This window comes from Oreochromis niloticus, linkage group LG2, assembly GCF_001858045.2.
Source record: "Oreochromis niloticus isolate F11D_XX linkage group LG2, O_niloticus_UMD_NMBU, whole genome shotgun sequence".
NCBI lineage: Eukaryota > Metazoa > Chordata > Actinopteri > Cichliformes > Cichlidae > Oreochromis > Oreochromis niloticus.
Genome location: NC_031966.2, coordinates 25,094,313 through 25,117,443, shown reverse-complemented (window position 1 = coordinate 25,117,443; position 23,131 = coordinate 25,094,313). Strand labels below are relative to the sequence as shown.

The window sequence follows — 23,131 nt, the reverse complement described above, 5'->3', positions numbered from 1 at the left end:
ATTATTCTTGAAAAATAATTTATTTCTGTGCATTTTTTTTCACCCTGCATCAAATTAAAGTTGATTACGTCGATTAAGCATCATGAGGTGGAGGGTGGGAGGTGGTTCCGTATTTTTTTTTTGCTGGGAGTTTGCAACCCTATTAGTTAGGTTGCTTAATATTTCTGCTAAGTACTCTTTAAAATACCAGAATAGGGAGGATGGAGTAGGTTTAAGTTTATTAGATTGATCAGTATTGCTGAACTATGAAATATTTTGGGTACAGTGTATTTTTTACATACAGGTTTAACAGAATAGCTTTAGTGTTGTTGTTTATTTAAACTTTAGTATGAACTTATACAAAATGCAGCAAGATATTAACCCTTTAAGACCTACCATAGAACCAAGTCCGCAAGAGCTTATATTATATTTTTACATGCTGTAGTGCCAATTTTGGGAGCATTTCAAGTTGATATACATCAATACAACCATTACAGCCCAAATTTTAATAATATGTATGCATTAAGTGCATAGTAATTACATAAATTGCAAAAAAGTGCAATAAACTACAAAAAAATTTAAAATCGTTTTTGTTTTTTTAACATATATTTCTAGTTAGAGAAATTTAAGAGGCTTATCCCTCAAAACTGTAAATACAAAAAAGTTGCACAAACTAGTTTCCCACCACAGGAAATTTATTTGAAGTGTCTTCATAGTTTTACTTTTGAAATACACCAATTTTTATATACTGCAGGAAAAACGAAAATAAATATTATAGTGCAAATTTGCAAAAAAGCAGCATATGCATCAAAATAAACCATTTCCAGCAGTGCAATTTGAGTTCTAAGCCTCCCAGAAACGACACAGAAAGTCATAAAGTCAAAGATAACTTTTAAAAACACCAGTATAGGCTCTGAGGCCCTGACAGTAAAAAAAAACTACATTTCCGCGAAATGACGTCACTTCCGGTTTCGGTCAGGTAATGGCGGACATGCGAAAGTTCGCGCTGACGTCTATTCCAACGTAGGAAGTGTTATGAACAGCTGATCGGATCGGCAAAGCGTGTTTCTGGAGTATTATGTTTTTGTTGCTGCAAGCGCTTTTTATGCAGTTTTTGCAAAGCTATATGTGGAAGAAAACCGTGACCTAGGACAAGCTGATGGCATAAGATGTAAGTACAACTTATCCGGTTTCATATGCAAAAAAAATTATTGCGCTAGCTTACGTGGTTGCAGTGATACAGGGATTTAAAAATAGATACGCAAATTGTAGCGGGGGCGCTACGCTCGGCTCTAAAGGGTTAAAAAAACAGTTTTATTGATTAAAAAATACACTATATCGGATTCATATCGGTATTGGCAGATATCCAAATTTATGATATCGGTATCGGACATAAAAAAGTGGTATCGTGCCATCTCTAGTTGTAACACTTCCAATTTCTCCAATCAGGGCTAAGTTTCAAATGACGTAACTCATCCTGTGCATGCCCAATTCAGTTCTGCAATCACATGTGAAAAATCAGCACATTTTGTCTCAAACAGACAATTTAACACGAAAAAAAAGTAATTTGTATGCCAAAAAGTAAGTTTTTCTACTTCATTTCAATTTCTAATAGCATTATCTGCTTTGCAGTTAAACTCATCAAACTTAAATTATGTTATTTGTATATCTATGGGGATATATTCTGTGTAGGTCTTTAGTGCTAATGTTTTAGCCGTTGGCTGTAATGTTAGCTAATTCATGGCTATAGGAGTCTGGGTCAGTTGTAACAGCAACAGTCTGGGTTAGTTGTAACAATAATGCAGATGTTACAACTTACCACACTAATACTTTAACTTATATTAAACAAGTTGGGGCAACGACATCAGCAGAGAGAGGTTCACTGGTCGCCTTTGTATATGCGGTTAATGCCATTGGCAACACAACCACTGTTTGTGTTCCCACACATACATTATGCAGACCACTGTGTCAGAGATGGACCAGTAGGAAGTAGTGGTAGTGGAAATCAGGATGGGTGCAAGAAACAGATTTCCTCATCTTTCTGAAGCACTTTGCAAACCACACCAAGGTAAGCCATGATAAAAAGTAATGGAATTGCGATGCTGGTGCACAACTACATTTTTTCAGCTTCATTGTTATGTTCAAAAGTTGGTGCAAGAGTTGTAGGTTATAATGCCCACTGAGCCAATGAGGCCAAACTCAAGGAAGATCAACCTAAATTAATGAAATATTCAGTTGCAGAAAATTCCATCATTTGTCTTTTTTGGGGGGTTGAATATGTTCAAAAGCTAGATTTCTGCATTCTGTCACACACACACATAGCTACATAAATGGCTCTATGTGCATTCATGTGTTGAATAAAAAAGATTACATGTTAATGTTTTGTCAGTACCCTTATTTCATTGTGTTACATTTCACCACAGGATATGTTACAACTAACCCAGACTATGGGGTTAATTGTAACATTTCACTCTTTGTGTTTGAGACCATACCATGCAATGGGTAATTGTGCTGCAGAGAAAATAGCTGCACTATTTAATAGCAGAGACATGTAAATACTTTGCATTAAATTTTCAATCCACTACCTTAAAAGAGCTCCAATTTACAGACAGAAATGTCAAAAATGTTACAACTATCACCGGTCTCCCCTACATACCGTGCAGGGGTCTGTCCTTCCATGATGGTTCCTCCTCTTTCTTGGGTTTCTGCTGCCTGAGATATTTGCTGAACATTGTGGATGTTCGTTGTCTCGTCCTGGACAACAGTTGCCTCTAGGTGCTTTCTATTGTGAGGTAAAGACCCTAGAATATTACAAAGAAAACAGCCATAACTCTAACAATAAACCCTCTATGAGCAAGCGCTCATATACAAGGGTAGGGTGTAGTAAAAATATTAAGGTGCAAGTAGTTATGCAACACTGTCACAGTGTTACGATATTCAGAATGCGCAAATATTAAAATAGTTTATATGTATGAAGTTGTATTATATTTTATATAAATGTTCAAAATTGCAAATTTACAGGTCAGGTTATCAAGACAGATAATCAAAGTTCAACAATTAGTTAGTGAACAACAATTAGTCAGTGTATAGAAACTGTTTTTTAGTCTGGTTGTCCTCCCTTTCAAACTCCTGTAGCGTCTGCTAGATGGCAGGAGTGTAAACAACGTGTGCTGTGGGTGGCGGGTGCTGTGCTTAACCTCCTAGGACCTGGCGTCCACATATGTGGACATCACATTTTGGATTATTTAGACCAAAATCCTCAATTTTGCTCTACAAGGGCCTGATATCCACTTACGAGGACATTATACTGCTACTGTTCTATCAAAATTTTAAATGAATATCCTCATATGTGGCTCTCATTTTTCTTAAAAACAAAAATAAGGTAAAAAAAAAAAATCTGGTCATTCTTTGTTTTTACATTCATCGGGCCCCAATATGCCCAAATATCAAAGAGAAATTAAAAATGCATGTCGTGGAAGAGTTCGGGTCTTAGGAGGTTAATGATATTGTGTGCCCTTTTTCTGACCCTGGTGTTTAAATGTCCTTGTAGTGGTGGGAGGGGTACTCCACAGATGAATTGTGACGCACTGGTGAGCCTTCCTGTCCTTAATGGTGCTATTCCTGTACCACACTATGATGGAGTTTGTCAGGATACTCTCCACTGTTCACCTGTATAAGTTGCTGAGCAGTTTGGAGGGTAATCCAAATTTTCTTAGCTTCCTTATGTTACGGGTTCGAAATTGAGGATGAGAGTAAAACAATGATAGTCCAGAAAAGGTCGTTCAAACAATTGATTTTAATGAATGCACGCAGCGTGGAGAGGTGTAAACTGCAAAACAGTTGTACATCTCTGCCCAAAATACACTCTAGATTGCTTTTATAACATCAGGGTATTGTAACGCCCCTTCTTGCGTTCACAAGCAAATAATTTGCATGTACAGAACATTCATGTATTTTAAGAATTAAATGCAAACACAGAGGTTCCTCCTTGTGGCATACTCTTCCGAATATGGTGATGACCTAAGGCCTTTGAGGTCACCATGGACTGGACATCCTTCCGTCACCTGTAACTAAGCAAACTCAAATACCACAAGAAGCTGAATACATTCAGGCCTTTGCTCAGCTACTATTTTACTGTAACAATATACTCAGCATATGAGTTATGATACATATATATTTAACTCAATCATTTTAAAGTAGTTATAACTGCACCTGTAATAAACATGTTAATATTTGATTATGATAACCCCTATAATATAAATTATAACATAATGCCAGCAGCTTCAATAAACACTTTGATGAAATGATAATTCCTGCAATGATAAGATGATGGTTATGTAAAATAATCCCTGTAATTCCACAATTCCCTCTCTTGACGTCTTCCAAAGACGTCACTACACTATTCCCAGGTCCACTACCTTCGCTCTGACCCTCTCTAGCCGCCCCCTGACTCAGCAAATCCGACAACAACCTCATGTCCTCTAGGTGGTCCAGCAATAAAACACCAGCTCCCACTTGAAAACACTTCATGCTTAAGTGGTCTCTGCTCCTTTTCTGGGTCCCTCTCTAGTGGAAATCTTCTCCTGTAAGGGATAGAAAACAAACAGCCTCTCTCTGCTATACCTTACTAACTTACTGTGTTCATCTCAGGTTCCTGTCATTATTCAAAGTTGGTTCCCAATATCATATCAGGCAAAATCACAAACCCTACTGCCACGTCTGCTTTGTTAAGCTCTTCAGCTAGACTCTGTACCGGTTTGCCAATCTGTGTGTACATGCCTCTACACTTTTACTAAAGAAATTTTAACAGAGCCCAAAGAGATTTTTATTTCTCCTGTGCTTGACAGGATAAGGGAAGTTGGTTTTTTTTGTTTTGTTTTGAAATTTTTCCCTTCTGTGTGTGTGTGTGTATACATAAGTAAGGATATGATAATCAACATAAGATCCCTGGTTTGCAAATGATTTTCTGCCCCCGCTGCAGGGCAACATCCTACATCATTTTGTGGTGAGTCTATGTTGGCTAGTTTAATGCAAATATGTAACAATTACTTCATTACATTGCCCACTCAGAGTTGCGCAGTTTCAAAGTATGTGGAGAGTGTTTTCACAGTTTAAACATAGGTTACTCACATTTCTAGCCTGATTATTTCCCAATAGAAGTGAAATCATACATTGCATTTGATTTCACTCATGTATTATCATGTTCTGGGCTCTATCCATTATATTAACTTTATTCAGTCTCAATACTCTTTATGTGTGTGAGCAACGTTTTTAGTTTTATTAAACACAACCCCAGTAAAATACACACCATCCCCATGTCAGCCTGACTCTCCGCTAAAAAGCACACTTCAAAGTTTTCTATCTGGATTTACGCCTCTTTTGGCCTCAAGCATATACATAACATGCCAAGGTTACTGTTAATGCCCGTTAGACAAGTTTCCATTATCTACAACATTTTGTTTCACCCGGCTCACCCTCACACATTTCCTGTTCACTTATTGCATATATTCATCTTTAACACCTTTTACCTCATTGGTTGCTAAGCAGAAACAAAGCAACATGTGTTTCACCTTTACCCTGTAAAATAAATCTATATCATGTTTGTGTCTGTAAGCATATTTTGCATTCATTCATTACACTCCACGCCATTCCTGCAAGTTAGGAGCTGTAAAGTTAAAAGCTACATAAAGTCCAGGCCTTTGGCCTGGCCTATATATAAATCATGTGTGTTTGTAAGCGTGCGTGCAATTCACCTGCTATGTTCTCATCTTCCCTCAACATGTATCACCTGGACACTCTCACCAGTGAAGCTTAAAACCCTTTTGGACGAAACATCAACTCTAAACAAGCACAGATATGCAATGTGTATAAAATGAACTAAACCTGTGAATAGAATGAATGTGATGACAAACCTATTCAATGCAATATGAACCCTGTAAACAATATTACTGGTAAACAATGCTGTAAAACATGTTCTTAATGCAATCATAATAATGCAGATTATATAATAGGAATAAAGAATTTCCCTCAACCCAGGCAGGGTTCGCAACCCTCGCCATTATCTTTACCAACCATCCTCTGACACAAGGAATGATACCACAACTAGCGATGACCAATATTCCCAAAAGTACAGTCAAAGAAAACATCACTGACACTTGCCAAGTTTACTTAGCCACACCTTTCCATTGTCCAAACACAGATGTCATCCAGGACGCCAGCAGATTTTCGATACCTGAGTGCTCATGCATGGTTTTAGATAATTCGATTTCGCTCTCCCGTCAGTGAACTCGGACCTAATTGTTCTGCGAACCCCATCATGGCGTCCCTGGTTTGGTTAGAGAGTCTCAGCAGGTTGTAATGAACATAATACGGCCAACATTTTTCTTAGGCGTTACCCAAAGAAATATACTCTCCAATCCTGCAACTACCTGACTTACCAGCTTGCACTCATTAGGAACTCCCCTGGGCACTCCTATGGAGTCTATCCAGGTCGGCGAGTTCAAACGAGGATCATATGCATGGGTAGTCTGGGTCCCTCTTTTGGCCAAAATGTATCTCTTACGTATGGCAGCTAAAGTTCACGTGTTATGTTGTGGAATAGCCTTTACCTGGTTTCCAATAAGCATGATCGGAGCTCCCAATCGCACCATCGCACATGTCCCTACGCTTCCCATAGGAACACGAATATCTTCCCCACAGTATTAGTAGAGCCCACTTCTTGCCCATGTTCCAATTACCGTGGTAGGGTCGCTTACATTGTTGGTGGTTCGTCCTGTGAGTGTGACAGCACACCTAGTTGGGTCGATCTCTCCCACCTTGTACTTTTCATTATCTGTAGAAAACTTGAAACATGTAATTATCTAATTTTAGCATAAATGGTCCCACTGCTGTCTGCTTTGAAATGGCAGGGAAAAGTCTGGACAACACAGTACAGTTGCCAGTAGTCACTTCACTTCTAGTTAACTGTAACATACAATCATAGCCCCACTCATCCTCTAATGCAATGGTGCGGGCTCTGTAAACAACCGTGACCTAGCTGAAGCACAGGCAACACAGTCAGATACATGTTGTTCTCTAGCATCTTGAGCCACCCAATCAAGCCAGAGGTTACTGTCCTTGAAACCCGTGGCGCGCTTTATCAACTCTTTAAGCTTCAGTCTAAAGTAATCTGTTGTCAGAAGTACTCTCCCTTTTGGTTCCTGTTCCTTTTGAGCTACTGTTCCCGAAGTTACCATCTGATCAGTCAGAATGGTGATTAAGCTTTCTGCGAGCGGCTTAGACTTTGCATCAACTAAATTTACCCTAAGCATATCATGGGGTGATTGCAGACCCGTACATCATACGCTCTCCAGCTACTACTAGCTCCTGTACACTTAATGACGTCACACAAATCAAATGTGAATGAGCTGGTAGACCCTTTACCATAATTCAACCCTATGCCCTTATTCCTGCTGAGACACTCATCACCTTTACCTGACCCCTCGCGCTTTTGTCTTTTTTACCGATCCTGTTTTAGCAACTACAGTCTCAGGAAGTGCTGGGCTGGACTGGCCTCCGTGTTCAGACAAGTGGTTCGGAGTGCCCTGCAAAATATAGACAATAAACAACACAGCCATAGTTAATATCATTGCATACAATAAACATGTAGTTGTAAGGAACATTCTAATCAGTTTTCTCATTACGTGTCTCTGATTCGTGTGTTTGCATCATGTTATATAAACTTTGTATACTTTGTAGTGCATTATGCTAAACAAACCAACCCTTTCAATTCCCCAACCCTATCTGTCTCCTCAACGGGTTGTATGTTTTCAATGTTTCCTTATTATTTTGTCATAAAATAAATCAAACAAATAACTTAAGCTGTGTGACGGCACCTTGCGTTTACGCCAGGCTGTGAGCTGCCCTGAATCTACTTGCTACACCCCCCTTTCACCCAATTTAATTTCTCAATCTTAGTTTAAACTATTCCTGACCTTCCCCTTCTCTCATCTGATCATCTCAAGCACGTCCTGTACCAAATTTGCTTCCTCTTTTCAAGCCCACATTTAATTACAAGCTCTAACACATTTGCCCTATACGGCGGTCTCGACGTGTTTCCTGTCTACTTACAAAAATACCAGAGTTATTCTCAGAACTCAGAGCTGAAGTTCCCCTTTTCTGAGTCTGTAGGTTCAAGAAGAGAGCAAGCTGCTAGTCGGTAAACAACTTTATCATCACATAAGTTATTAGGTAAACGTCACGTAGACACATTTCATGTAGCTGATAACATATATACAATTTTCCTTTGACATATCTGTATGTGCACGCCTAAATTATAACCTCTTATTCTAGAAATCAAAAATAACCTGAAAATAACACTTTCTGCCTCAGTTTTACCATACCTAAATTATCAAAAAACCTAAACATCATCAAGTAATCCTAAAACCCCTTTCAAATTAAACCTTAAATCCTGTAACTCCCCCCTTTTTGTGACACATCTCATGTGTTACAAACTCAAAATCCTTCACTCAGGTTAGGGCATTAAAAAAGGTTAGTCATATCATATTAAGTCTACATGCTCCGGACCTTCAAACCTGTTTTTAAGGAATGAAATCAAATTAATCATCATGTCAAATCTTTTCTTGGCTCCATCCACAGCCTGCATCCTTGAAACGTCCTATAAACAAAAGCCTGTGTGTTAACCAGAACATCACCTTTTATACTCACTTTCTCCACTGATGATCCAACCTGTGTTATAACCCAAAATAAACTTACACAGAACAGTTATTAATCATGTGTCCCCTCCGTTCATGGTAACTTAAGTTACATCAATGTTTCCCTTTTAGCATTTAGCATCCTATAATGTAATAACATAATCCAACCCCAATAAATAATTTTCTCAACGCACACATCAATATCCCAAAATCAGCATCCCCAGATTTAAGTCTCCCACTTGTCCTGTTTGTCAACCTTTTATTTATTTCCCCTCCTGGTCCCATCACTCACATTCACTCCCATGCATTCACACATGATATTTTTTTGCTGATCTGCAGCCTTCTGCGCACGTCATCAGATGCTCCACATCAGCAAAATGAGCTCAATCATTTGTTTTATTTCGTTTTCCTTTTTAGGAAAATAGTTCTCTATATTTTTGACTGGATTGACTCGCTGCAATCCTTACTTGGTAATTTGTCCGCGCCGTCAGTTCACTCTCTTCCAGGCCTGCTTAGAGCAAAAATGAGAAAAAAGAGAGCTGATTATTAGCTCATCAAAGTACAAAACAAAATCACCTGACAGGTTTTTTCTAAGTGCACTGTTATAAAAACTATGGGCCCTTTTAGACATGTCCATGTTTATCAAAACTCCCTCTATTAAAATGAAAAACAACAGCCCCAAAAAATCTTAAACCATCTTAAATTTCACCCATTCAACGCACTGAAAACCTTGTCCAAACTGCACCGTTTTACACACAACCATGTCCCCTTAGACACTTCACCATACTTAGATTCAGCCTAAAATATAAACACGTTATAACAATGTGTCAACACTAAATTATAAATTTCTTGTCCAAATCTGCACCTTCAACAGAAATGCATGTTGAAACCTTAACACCTTATTGAATTATTTTCATTTTCTTTCTATACTAATCACTTACTCTTATCAATCAGTGCAAGAGCACTCCTGAGTCACTCTTATAGACACTTTTCTTTTGTTTTTCCATCTATTTTATGAACCATTCACACCATTCTCTCACTCATACAAGCAGCAAGCAGATCTTCATTGCATATGCTTATGTTCTTAGCCAGGTTTTTAATCAATATCTGTTCATTAAGCTTCAGGAGCTTGTCTTTATAAGGTTAATGCATTTTCTGTTTGTGTGTGTATGGGTATATGTTATTTTGCATCTATGACTTCACAGTCTCCCAGACTTCTTCCCAACTCTCCAGTTAAGCAGTCAGTTTTCTTTTTCCCCGAGTTACTAACCCACATTTTGATTTCCCACCTTAAATTACCGCCCTCCTGGTCTTCAGCCAGGAGCTGGGGCTTGCTTTTCAGGTTCCTGGACACATCATGCTGTGAACAATTCAACCAGAAACTTGCCTTAACTTATCCATAGATGTTAACCTCTAACTTTCTTCCGACTGCTGGATCTGGAGAGCCGGTCCAAGTCTGCTTTACTCCTGAAAATAACAAAACTAAGACATTTTCATTATTATCACCAGTGGTTAAATAACCCATTTCTCTGTCTCTGGTCAGAAACACCAATTATGCCAGGCATGTAAGCGTGTTCTTCCCTGCATTTTATGTTAATTGGGTGTAAACTGCTTCTTCATTAAATTAATTCATTGAGTTCTTCGTTGCCTTGCGATGTATTCATGTTAATGTACACTACGTGTAAGCTGTTTCTTCATTGCATCCTATATATTCATATTTAATTTATGCATTTCACCACTGAGCTTTAGATTCAAACTATCTCACTTCTGATTCATTTCAAAAATAATCTCACATGTAACAATTTGTATGTGTGTTTTCTATTCATTAAGGTAATGACAATTATTTTTGTTCATTATTCTTACCTTTTCTAATGTTTACCTCTTTGTTATGCTGTAGTGGACATCCCTAAACAATTCATGAGTTCAGGCTTCAATTTTCAATCCAATCATATCCTATATTCTCGCAGTCAAACTCGTCCAGGTTCATCTCTCACTGGTCCCTTTTTCATTCACAGTGTCCTGTTCGGGCTTCAAGGCTCCAGCAAACACAGTCTCAACTCAGCTGTTGTCTTCTTCTCTGTTTCTTTACAGTCTTTCTTTCAGATTAAGTCCCAGCGTGGCAAAATATCACTCAATGTCCAGTGCTCTTCCACAGTTCTTTATCCCACTGTTCAACTGCCCAGCCTGTATTTTCACAGTACATGTTGCAGTACTCTTACATGCTGCTGCTGGTCGTCAGTCGTCATCAGTGTTAATGGATCAGTGGCACTGTCGTTTGCCTGCTGTATTCAAGTCCACGATGTTCTATCGGTCTTCATCAGGCGATTGACTGTCCTTTGAACTTCTTCTCCGCTTCAGGGACAAAGTGAGAGATCCAGCCGCACAATTTCGAGCCAAAAACTGGCTTATTCTCCCAATTCTTTTAATCTACTTTTCTGCTGCTGAACTCAAGGTTGCAATGTTGAGAGACGTCCACCTGTATTGACACACTAAAGCATACAATTAGTAATATATTCATTTTCTTAAAGGCTTCATTTGCTCCATGGGCCTCGTCTGTCTCTCTGTGTTCTTTCTGTACACACTCAGTTCCCATATATGGGCATGCAAAGTTCCTGTTCACTATTTCCTATCGCTGCAGCCCCGGTACACAGAGCCATATTTCCTGTTCTTCAAACTAATCTAACTCCTTTTCTTTCTAACTCCCCCTTTTCACTTACTCAGACAAATCACACAGTCACTCAAATCAAATACTGACAGCATTCACACAATTAAAATCACTCGAAATACGCTTTCATACGAGTATCTTGGACATGCCTTCCATGATCAGAAAGAGCAAGTCAAAAGAAAAAAGAAAAGGAAAACTGAAACCTCTCATAACATCACTGAAGGTCAAATATCTTCATAGACCCAAAAGTAAGCATATTATGTCCCTAGTCAAAAGTCAAACCGTTACTCACAGTAATTTTTAATCTAACAGCCTTTGTGTTTTGAAACTAAAAAGAGGAAGGAACAGCGCCCAATTTAAACTGCGCATGTTGTCACTCAACAACACACACACAGAAAATGTAACTGTATATATTATCTCAAACTGAAACAGAACCCATCTAAAAATCCTAAGACATCTTACTTCAACACCCCAAAACACACATCGCTTACAGACATCTTTTTTAATTAAATTATCTCAAATTCAATTTCAGTTCTTAGAACCCAGATAACGGTCTTAAGTATCAACAGTTTATGTATCCTATCTCAAAACCCAGCAAAAATTCATACAGTCATGGCAAGAAATAAAACTTTACTTACATATTGTAATAAACAAAACCAGCGTCTTAAGTACATGCATCAGCAATGTCTAGCAGTCCCTATTAACTTCCTCATACTCTATTGACCTCTCAGCTGCCTTATTTGCATTCTCACACACACACACAATCTAAAAATAATACCAGCCTTTTTTTTTTTTTTTTTTTTTTGTCTGACTCTCAGACTCAGACAAGTCTCTTAATCTATTTACACAGGCGTCCTATGATTACAACTGCACAGATTTTAGGCCTCTCATTTCAAAACCTACACAATTTAGACAATTTTTAAATTAACGGTCCGACCGATAAACTCCCTGAGTTTTTTGTCATCAATTTAACCAGTCTCGGCCCCGGGCCGTGGTCACATATCTAAGACCCTACACAATTTAAAAGCGTCAACCAACTCAACCCCTGCCGAAAAGCTCTGTTTTGGGGACATTTCACATCCCAGGCTTCCCCGAAGTTTTAAGTTAAAAGTTACACGCCCGAAACCCGGTTTCTACTGACCAAAAAAGTGCAAACCACCGTCCCGGACGGTAAACTGACCCAGTCAGTGGCTATTTTGGAGTGTCGTAGTTCTCCACACTTGCCAAGTGAACTATCCCTCCCCGAGGCAGCTGTCGATCGTCACCGACAAATTGGAAGCGTCACCTTCCGACAAATGCACTTGTTAGACTCCCAGAGTCTCGTTCTATACAATTTAATTATTTTGAAGACACCCCAAAAATCACAAACCCACCATATCGGTGTCCAAGCCCGGCTTTATATTCAATTGAGACTTTAATGTCACAAACTTCACCAATTACCTATTATTCTAAATTCTCTTTATTCTAAATCCTCTTTATTCTAAATCCTCTTTATTCTTATTCCTTTGGGACTTTAACCCGGTACCTTTAGTGAGACTCTAACTCACTTTTACTCTTTTTCTTATCATTACTTCAACTTCAACTTCTCATGAGATTTTCACCAAAATCAAAACAGACCTTTACCAGTAATTTTCAGTGAGTAGACTTTCAATTTTGTCAGAACCAATTCAGCACTGTTTGGAAATAATTCAACAGGTAGTGCCTTACCTTTGAATAAGCCGGCTTATGTCCACTCACTTCGACCACTGACTCGTGTCTGCCTGTTTGAGCACCTTGGACCCTCTCAGTCTCAACCTCCAACTTTTCTCCCTCAACCCTCGGCCAATGCACCAAATGTTACGGGTTCGAAATTGAGGATGAGAGTAAAACAATGATAGTCCAGAAAAGGTCGTTCAAACAATTGATTTTAATGAATGCACGCAGCGTGGAGAGGTGTAAACTGCAAAACAGTTGTACATCTCTGCCCAAAATACACTCTAGATTGCTTTTATAACATCAGGGTATTGTAACGCCCCTTCTTGCGTTCACAAGCAAATAATTTGCATGTACAGAACATTCATGTATTTTAAGAATTAAATGCAAACACAGAGGTTCCTCCTTGTGGCATACTCTTCCGAATATGGTGATGACCTAAGGCCTTTGAGGTCACCATGGACTGGACATCCTTCCGTCACCTGTAACTAAGCAAACTCAAATACCACAAGAAGCTGAATACATTCAGGCCTTTGCTCAGCTACTATTTTACTGTAACCATGTACTCAGCCTATGAGTTATGATACATATTTTTAACTCAATCATTTTAAAGTAGTTATAACTGCACCTGTAATAAACATGTTAATATTTGATTATGATAACCCCTATAATATAAATTATAACATAATGCCAGCAGCTTCAATAAACACTTTGATGAAATGATAATTCCTGCAATGATAAGATGATGGTTATGTAAAATAATCCCTGTAATTCCACACTTAGTAAGAGGAGTCATTGTTGAGCCTTCTTGATGATCTGGCGTGTGTTATGGGTCCAGGTGAGATCCTCACTGATGTGGGTGCATTGGAATTTAAGGGTGTTCCCCCTCTCCACCTGAGTCTCGTTGATGTATAGTGGGGCATGCTGGTCTCTCCTCATCCTCGGGTCAACAATCTTCTCCTTAGACTTCTCAGCATTTTAGGAGAGATTGTTTTCCAGCCACCAGGACACAAGTTGGGCCCCCTGTACCCTGTTGGAAGCCTCCTCTCCACCAGTGATCAGCCCGAAGATGGTTGTGTCATCAGTGAACTTAATGATGGAAGTGTTGCACTGAGAAGGGATGGAGTCATAGGTGAAGAGGGTGTACAGGAGTGGACTGAGCACACAGCCTTGGGGGATCCCTGTGCTTACTATCTTTGTACCTGATGTCCTGGTACCAACTCTGACTGCCTGAGGTCTGCCTGTGAGGAAGTCCAGGACCCAGTGACATCGGGAGGGTGTCAGTCCAAGAGTGAAGAACTTTTCCTTCATTATGATTGAAGTGATTGCGATGGCGCGATAGCCATTCAAACAGGTTAGGTTGGACTTGAAGCATGTGGGCACAGCTGACTGGGTGAGGGACACATTAAAAATGTCTGTAAACACCTCAGTCAGCTCTGAAGAGCAGACCCTCAAAGCAGGGCCGGGGATGTTGTCAGGGCCAGCTGCTTTCTGGGGTTTTGTCCTCATCAGAACCTTGCATACTTCAGTCAAAGTCACAGTGAGTGAGGAGCTCTGTGATGCCTCTACTGATAGAATCCCTCTGTGTTGGTTGGTGTTGAGGGTGTTGAAGTGAGCGTAGAACTCATTCAGCTCATCTGGTAGGGCTTTGCAGCTGGCTGTGACCCTGCTGCTACTCTGTTGGAAATCAGTGATGTGTTGCAAGCCCTGCCACATGCATCAGGAATCTGAGTTGTTGTAGTATCCCTCCAGTCTCAATCTGTACTGCCTCCTGGCTTCCCTGATGGCCAAGGCCACATCTGTCCTTTTTTGAAGACTTCTGCATCAACAGATTTATTATAATTTATTTATTTATAGAAATAACTATAATATGGTGTAATATGGAGATTATAGCATAAATTGTAGATGTACTAAAGGCTTAATTTCCCAACAGAAAAAAACAAAACAATTTTGTATATTTTGTGGAGGCAAAAGAGGAATAGGATAGGAAAGTCCAGGAAAAATACATGCAGGGGAAAAAAAAGAGCAGATAATAGCAGGAATTAATTGAAGACAGAGGGTATAAATACAAAAACGTAATGGGGGAAGATGACACGGAAGAGAAACTATAACACAGCTGAAAATAATCAAGAGACAGAAGAAGTAGAACCAGACATGAGACACAGAAGATGACCAAAAAAATAAAACAAGAAGTGAATCAAAACCACAGCTGACACACTGAACACAGGTAAACTTCACAGAAGGAAAACACAGAATGAATAAAGAAAACCAGCAATTTCAACAAATACAAATAAAAACTAGACAGACAGACAGACAGACAGATAGATAGATACATTCATTCTACATGGAACAAGGTTATACAAGAAACTGTAAGTAATAACAGACTCTACAAGTAATAATCCAAGAACCAATTCAAAAAAATCACCCATTATAAAAAACTAAAATGATAAAATAACATATAAAGCAAAAGATGAAACACAAGGAACAAAATAATGCCTAGGACTTCAAGAACCAAAACTTAAAACAGTCAAACATAATCCAAAGAAACACAACTGAATAACAGTCAGAACCAGGGCCCAGCCATCATGACTGAACCCTGCCTCAAGGGATGGCCAACAAGTCCAACACAGTTCATGCTGCCTGGGTTGGGTGGCGGGAGAAAAGACAGATAGAAACAAGACATTCAAACAAGAGGGGAGCAAAAGAGTAAGCAACATGAAGACTGAGAGAGATCACGGGATTTAGGAGACTCTTTGGGTGGCTGACTGGAAGAGGAGCAAGGTCAAGGGAATGTTCTGGGGGTCAGCTGCCATGCCAGTAAGTTTCCACACAGACAAATTTTAAAATATTTGAGGAAAAAAAAGACATTGCCGCAAATTCAAAGCAACAAATGTAACTCATTATGAAGTATTTGTATTAGTATTTTAATTGTAGAATTAAAAAAATTTAAAATTTCTTTTGATTAAATCTGAGCCATAAGTACAAAGAACACAATTTCAGGCTCTTTTTTGGATGCTGACTTTTGTTTCCTTCTTTGTCAACATGATGCCACACTGCTTCAGTAATGTTAATGTTCAGGTTCTGGTTCCCTCAGCCTAGCTTTAACAAGGCTGAGGGAGCAACGCAGAGTACTTGATTACCAGTCAAAGGTTCGGACACACTTTCTCATTCAATGCTCTTGTTTTTTGTTTTTTTCATCATACATAGAATAGTAAGTATATAGTATATACTATACTAGTGTATATGCACACTGCAAAAAACGTGGGAAAGAAGAAGCTGAGGTTATTTTGTCTCTGCCCTTGCTTTTGCTTCCTATATCACCTTTCCACATACAGTGTGTGAACACCAACAGGTGATTGGCTATTTTGAAGAATTTAAAACATGCTTTGAGTTAGTTCACACTTTTTGTTTACTACTTAATTCCATATGTATTCATTCATAGTTTTGATTCCTTCAGTGAGAAACTACAATGTAAATAGTCATGAAAATAAAGAAAAAACCTTTAAATGAGACTGTTAGTGTATACATAGATGGCGTAATATTTCTGCATTCCTGTGTTTGTAAAATAAATTAAAAACAAAAAAAATCTGCACACTGAAAAAAACGTGGGAAAGAAGAAGCTGAGGTTATTTTGTCTCTACTCTTTGTTTTACTTCCTTTATCACCTTTCCACATACAGTTTGTGAACACCGACTGATATGTAGTATCAGTCATTTCTGTTATTTAACTGTATGAACACACTCTGAACACCAAGAAGACATGGAAGCTGTGCTTGGATTGATAGTGATGTTGCTGGGATTGTCTCATGGTGAGCTGAAAACAGTCGAGGAATTGTTTTTCTTGTATTTCTTTTAAAATAAATTCAGGATCTGTTGAATACATTTAATTCTTTTTCTTTATTATCACTTTTAATTGTAATAGCAAACTCTGACATCACTTCATGGGAATGGCACTTTGAGGAAACATAACAACTGTGTTGGATTTTCTTAATCTGAGACATGGTTATTGGACCCACCCAGTGAGACATTCAAAATTTCATGTTTTTAGGGCTAAAGTGCCAATTAAAATCATTTCATGCTGTTCATAATTTTATTTTAATACAATTTTAATGAGACGACACAATTTATTTTAGACTACTTAATATGGAAATGTGTATTTCTTGGGAATTTAAGTTGTCAGTTTCAAAAACCTTCTAGTATCATTGATGAATGGTTCTCTCTCTTCCTCTCAGTCCTTCACACAGTAATTTATTTTTCTTCAAGGCTTGAACCCTAACTATGTTTCAGTCACAGACATGCGTGCAACAATAACTGCATCTTTGCAAAAATACAGACAGGCAGCAGCCACAAAAACACCATTTCTGTTTTTGGTAAACATTTGTCAGTGTTGCCAGTCCATTGTAATACTTTTGCTTTCATTTCCTTTTGTGTGTGTGTGTTTGCAGGTGTGGAAACTTACTGTGATGGCAGACCGGATGGAGCTCAGTGTTATGGAGCTTTGGGAGGAACTGTGGAGATCCAGCTGATGAACAGCACCTCAAAAATACCTCGATACCAACTGTTAAAGAATTCATTAAAAATACTAGATGTGAGAAAAAAAAAGATTCTTTCTAATATCATACAAAATAGGTCTCTCTTTTTTCCCAGTAATGGAACATTTAGGCTCAATTACCTGAGCAGGAATGACAGTGGTAATTATAGCCTTATAACATTTAATTCAGATGGAAAAGCATCAGACGAGCAGACTCTACACTTGTTTGTTCAAGGTAATGTTTTCCTTGTTTTGAAATACAGTAAAGGCATTAATAGATATGAAACAGAAAATTCAGATACACGTATTGTATGATTTTTGCTTCCCTATTTATGTTCCCTATCAAAGACTATAAAGAATGACCTAGATTCTGATTTCAGATCTAAACTCATCTGTGTGTGTTTCTCTCAGCTCCTGTGTCCTCTGTCCTGCTGGTCTCTGAGTGTCTGTCCCAGGGAGAGAGGAGGGTGTCCTGCTCCTCTGAGGGAGGGGACAGTCCTCAGTACAGCTGGACTCTGGATGGACGCACACTGACAGATGCTGAGCTCCTTTCTGTAAATAATGAGACTAACAGCATCACTCTGAAACAGCACGTCTCAGGACGTCTGGTCTGCTCAGTGAGGAACAACGTCAGTGATGCCTTCAAAGTACAGAAGATATCTACCTGTGGTGAGTGAGAGCACTGTGAATTTTTGTTATCATTACCTGGACTCTAGTTGGCTGTGCCTTAATAAACGCATCTTCACCTAACAACATTCAGTAGCCACAAAAGCACCAGTTATTTTTTAGATAAACATTTTCATATGATTCTTGCTCTCTGTCTCTTCTTCTCTCTAATTTATACACATATTTCACAATGGAATTTTATTTTAACTGGAACTTTGAAGCCACATTTTTAAAGTGTTGTAAAGAACAGAAAGTGTTCTGGCTGTGTGTGTGTGTTTTAAAAAATATATATTTTCAGTTACTAACATAGTTGTACGAAAATAAACAAAAATAAAATGGCAGTTACAATACCATCTATGATTTTATTGATTTATTGTGGCACCAAATGTCTACCCAAACAGTGAACTATTCAGAGGTCCATGCTGCTCATGTGTTCAACAATAAATGCATCTTTGCAAAAACACAGACAAACAGTAGTTGCAGTAACACCATTTCTGTTTCAGGTAAACATTTGTCACTGCTGCCAGTCCATTGTAATAATTTTGCTTTTGTTTCCTTTTTTGTGTGTTTGCAGGTGTGGGAACTTACTGTGATGGCAGACAGGATGGAGCTCAGTGTTATGGAGCTTTGGGAGGAAGTGTGGAGATCAAGCTGATGGACAGCACCTCAAAAATACCTCGATACCATTTGTTAAAGAATTCATTAAAAATACTAGATGTGAGAAAGAAAAAGATTCTTTCTAATATCATAGAACATAAATTTCTCTTTTTTCCCAGTAATGGAACATTTAGGCTCAATTATCTGAGCAGGACAGACAGTGGTAATTATAGCCTTAAAACCTTTGATTCGGATGGAAAAGCATCAGACGAGCAGACTCTACACTTGTTTGTTCAAGGTAATGTTTTCCTTGTTTTGAAATTAAGCCATTAATAAGTACGAATATAATTTTAACATCATTTGAGAAATCTATATCTATGTATTTTATGGTTTATACATATTTTTCACTGAAGACTATAAGGAATGACTGATTTAATTCTGCAATTCTAATTTGAAATCAAAACTCATCTGTGTGTGTTTCTCTCAGCTCCTGTGTCCTCTGTCCTGCTGGTCTCTGAGTGTCTGTCCCAGGAAGAGAGGATGGTGTCCTGCTCCTCTGAGGGAGGGGACAGTCCTCAGTACAGCTGGACTCTGGATGGACGCACACTGACAGATGCTGAGCTCCTTTCTGCAAATAATGAGACTAACGTTATCACTCTGAAACAGCACGTCTCAGGACGTCTGGTCTGCTCAGTCAGGAACAACGTCACTAATGTTTTCATAGAACACAGGATGTCTACCTGTGGTGAGTGAGAACCTTATGAATTAAAGTTAATAAGCATAAATTTAATTTTTATGGTCATTATGTCTTGAACTGTTTGTTTGTTGGATCACACTATGCTTCATTTTTATTAACTGCAGCTCCATCAGTGGGATACAGACATCAGGGTGGGTATATGAAAACAATGTGCATTGAACCAACAGCAGACCCAGCTCTGCCTAACATGTGATTTTGGTGTCTCTGAACAGATAAGTCCTTGCTTATATGTGGTTTGCGAGCAGTTGTGGTCATTCTCTTGCTAATTGGGATTTCCATCTACTTCGCTTGGAAAAAAAAGGAACATGCCAAAGCTGAAGTCTCTGCTGTCCCACAAACAAGAGGAGATCCAGAAGACTCTGTTCTGATGGTTGAAATGAGTTCTGCAACTTACACCAACACCTAGTGTCACCTTTTACTTGCTGTTGTTTTTGTCATTGGTTCACAAGCATGAAAATAACATTTAGAGAGAAATTCTTGTTTCACAGACAGCTCATATTGAATTATGATGAGACGCTCTGTGGTTTCTGGATTTTACATTTTTAATACAAATCTTTACAATTCTTAAACAATAAAGTCTTGAATTAAGTTTTCTTCATGTGTCAGGTTTTTTTTTAATTTTCTGCAGATGAAGTTACTGAGTGAGGGGAAAGAGGAGCAGGAGATTTATAGATGAACTGGGGCAATACCAGCAGTCATGCAGATGCTGCACTGGTCCATTGCACTGAAGAAAGAACTGAGAGAATAAGAGCTTTAGATTCATGTTCGCAAGATCACCAGTTGTCATGAGCTCTGGTTAATGACTGAAAGACTGAGATCACAAATACAACCGAAGTCTGGAGATTTTTTGTCATTTTAGACTCCTGGGAGCCATCTGGGCAATGTTTACATTAAATTCATGCAAGCTACATGCACTTTGTGGAAAAACAATGTGATTAATGTTTATGTGGGAAAATAATCATGAAGTGCATCGTGGTGCATATCTTTTAATTCTTATACAATGATATGGTAAATGGTAAATGGCCTGTATTTGTATAGCGCTTTACTAGTCCCTAAGGACCCCAAAGTGCTTTACACATCCAGTCATCCACCCATTCACGCACACATTCACACACTGGTGATGGCAAGCTACGTTGTAGCCACAGCCACCCTGGGGCGCACTGACAGAGGCGTAAAAGCATATTAACTGAACTGATCACTGTTCCATAATGTCAAATGTGTTTTTAGACATACTGCACAATATGTTTTGTGGAAGGTGAAAATTTCTATAGTTGGATTTTTATTATTTGAGTTTTAAAACATAAATAGGGGAGAGTGGGGTGGGTTTTTACTTAAAGTAAAAACTGGCACAACTCGCTTTAAGATTTTGCTTAAAGTGAGGCCATGATAGTAATGCTTCCAACTAAAACATGTACATATATTTCAGGATGTTGTGCATGCCTGGGAACAATCACTTTGGATCTGAAATACAGTATTTAAGAAATATAGCTTTCTGAAAAAAAGTGTTCTTGTGGCACAACTTGACCCCGATGCAGGGTAAGTTGCGCCTTTGGAGAGAAGACCTTGGGGTAAATTGAGCCATTCATTATTAAAGTAAAACAGTATATTTGATTTCAGAAACTGTAATTCTATAAAAACTAGACAAATTTAACACAAAACGACTTATCTGAGGTTTATTTAAAGTTATTTTACAATATCAAAGGCCAATTTTATACAAGCCACACGAGCACATCAAAAATCAGTTTTCTTAAAAATGGCCTAGGGCCAAAGGAACTTGTTGATGCTACCCACTGCTACCTTCTGGATGTACGACCAAGTTTTTGTGGTGTGGGTAGTTGTTTTTTTATGCACATTTTCTCGAGGGATGACTCTGTCAAAATTTTCTTTGAAAGTGAAGATGGGCTTTCCATTCACAGACCTATTACTACTTCACCTTAAAAACTTTGCACCAGTGTCAGCACCATCAACCAAACCAACGTAGTTGTAGGATTTGATTTTGCCTGCAAACTTCACTATGTCAGTCACAATTACTTTTAGATTTACATATGTCAAGCTATACACTCTAAATAAGTACCCAACTTTACTTCTTTGTGAACTATCTGCATTTTGATAACTGATAATGAGCATTTCCTGGGGAAAGAATTATTGTTCCCTATATACTTTTTCTTAAATGGACACTTAACCCAACTTGCTTTAGCCTCTGATATCCCTGCCAGCTGGATCAAAATCTAATTTTTTGTGCAGATTCAAATACCATGAACTGGCTTTTGAGTATGCACAAAGTAATGAACACATACAGGCTGTTAGTGCCTCCATATGTTCTGCCACCTCTCTCTTGATTGACAAGTCCAGATCTTTTATATCCTTTTATATCTTTTATATCCTTTTATAGCCTTATTTCTTTTCCATGTATCTTTTTCTTCTCCACATATTGTTTTAATGTCATTGTGAATATGTTCATCTTCCTCGCCACCTGACGAATGGACTTCCCCTTCTCCACCTCATTCACTCTGTCCATGTCCTCTAAAGGAGTGGAAGCCCTGCCTGTCCTCCCTATTATAACTCCATGGCATGATGGTCTATTTCTATTTTTGGTCTGAAATTAAGAATGTCACTGTGAAAATCTGTAAAAAAACAAGCAAACAAACAAAAACAATTAATAAAATAATATGTTACAACATTCATAAGTTGGGCACAAAGCACCCCAACCCCACCATTTTGAAAAAAAAAAGAAGCATCATCCAGCGGTTTTGAGCTAACATCATGTTAGGTGTATAGACTCGCAGTGTAGCTTACCAAAGCACTGAAACATCTGTGAAATGTTTTCAGACCTGTCTATAACTGTTCAGACAAAACAATCAAAAAACCTTGATCTCAGAAATTTTACTTTAAAAGACAAAAAAAAGTTTTTGAACTTAAATATTCTTAATTCTCATGCAATGAGGTTCTCTTATTTGCAGGATTAGTAAAATGGCTGACTCTTCAAAAATGTGCAGTCACATGACCAATTTCTTCTATTGTGGTAATAGCAGCGCCACAATTTTCAGTATTTTTTACACAATGTCGCCCTCTAGTGGGAAAGGTTTGGACTTCATCATTGCTTAGTTACACCTTTCTTGCTTTTATTGTATTTTGCTTCTCGAAAGACTTTACACTGATGTCATGATCTTACAATATTAAAGAAATCCACCAGTACAGCAACATTTGACCATACCAAATAGTTTGAATCTACACCAGATTAAACCCTAACTAAAGAAAAATACAGTGAAGTACATACTCAGTCCATGCATACTTAGAACAGGTTTGTGCATCTGATTCTATTTTATTTTTACAAGTTGAACAAACTCAGTGTCTCAAATTTATTTCTGTGCTATTATGATAGTGTGATGGCTGTGAAAGCTTTATAGTAAGAGCTCTGGCAGCTGTGTTAAATAAACAATAACTATTATTCATTTTTATTTTTACTTATTTATCTCAACTTCCTAAATCACTCATTTCTTAAATTACAATATTGTTTAAAAACATTTTAGGCCATTTATTCAGCTATGTTTT

At 38.2% G+C, this 23,131-nt stretch overlaps 2 protein-coding genes across 2 annotated transcripts in view; one reads left to right on the top strand and one right to left on the bottom strand.

Annotated features, from left to right (window-relative positions):
- Nucleotides 1-23,131, bottom strand: part of LOC102080282 (uncharacterized) — a 77,432-nt gene that overhangs the window by 18,468 nt on the left and 35,833 nt on the right. The gene's annotated exons all lie outside the window — the stretch shown is intronic.
- Nucleotides 16,712-20,171, top strand: LOC100694942 (hemicentin-1-like). The gene is made up of 7 exons (XM_019366753.2): nt 16,712-16,837; nt 17,474-17,794; nt 17,971-18,228; nt 18,800-19,120; nt 19,310-19,567; nt 19,684-19,710; nt 19,792-20,171. The coding sequence occupies exons 1-7, from the start codon at nt 16,789-16,791 to the stop codon at nt 19,983-19,985; spliced, it is 1,428 nt and encodes a 475-aa protein (XP_019222298.1). The 5' UTR covers nt 16,712-16,788; the 3' UTR covers nt 19,986-20,171.

Excerpts from the sequence above, each read along its gene's own strand:
- LOC100694942 (XM_019366753.2), top strand. The coding sequence starts at position 16,789 with ATGGAAGCTGTGCTTGGATTGATAGTGATGTTGCTGGGATTGTCTCAT. Across the intron at positions 16,838-17,473 it reads GTTGCTGGGATTGTCTCATG|GTGTGGAAACTTACTGTGAT; the intron begins GTGAGCTGAAAA and ends GTGTGTTTGCAG. Across the intron at positions 17,795-17,970 it reads TCTACACTTGTTTGTTCAAG|CTCCTGTGTCCTCTGTCCTG; the intron begins GTAATGTTTTCC and ends TGTTTCTCTCAG.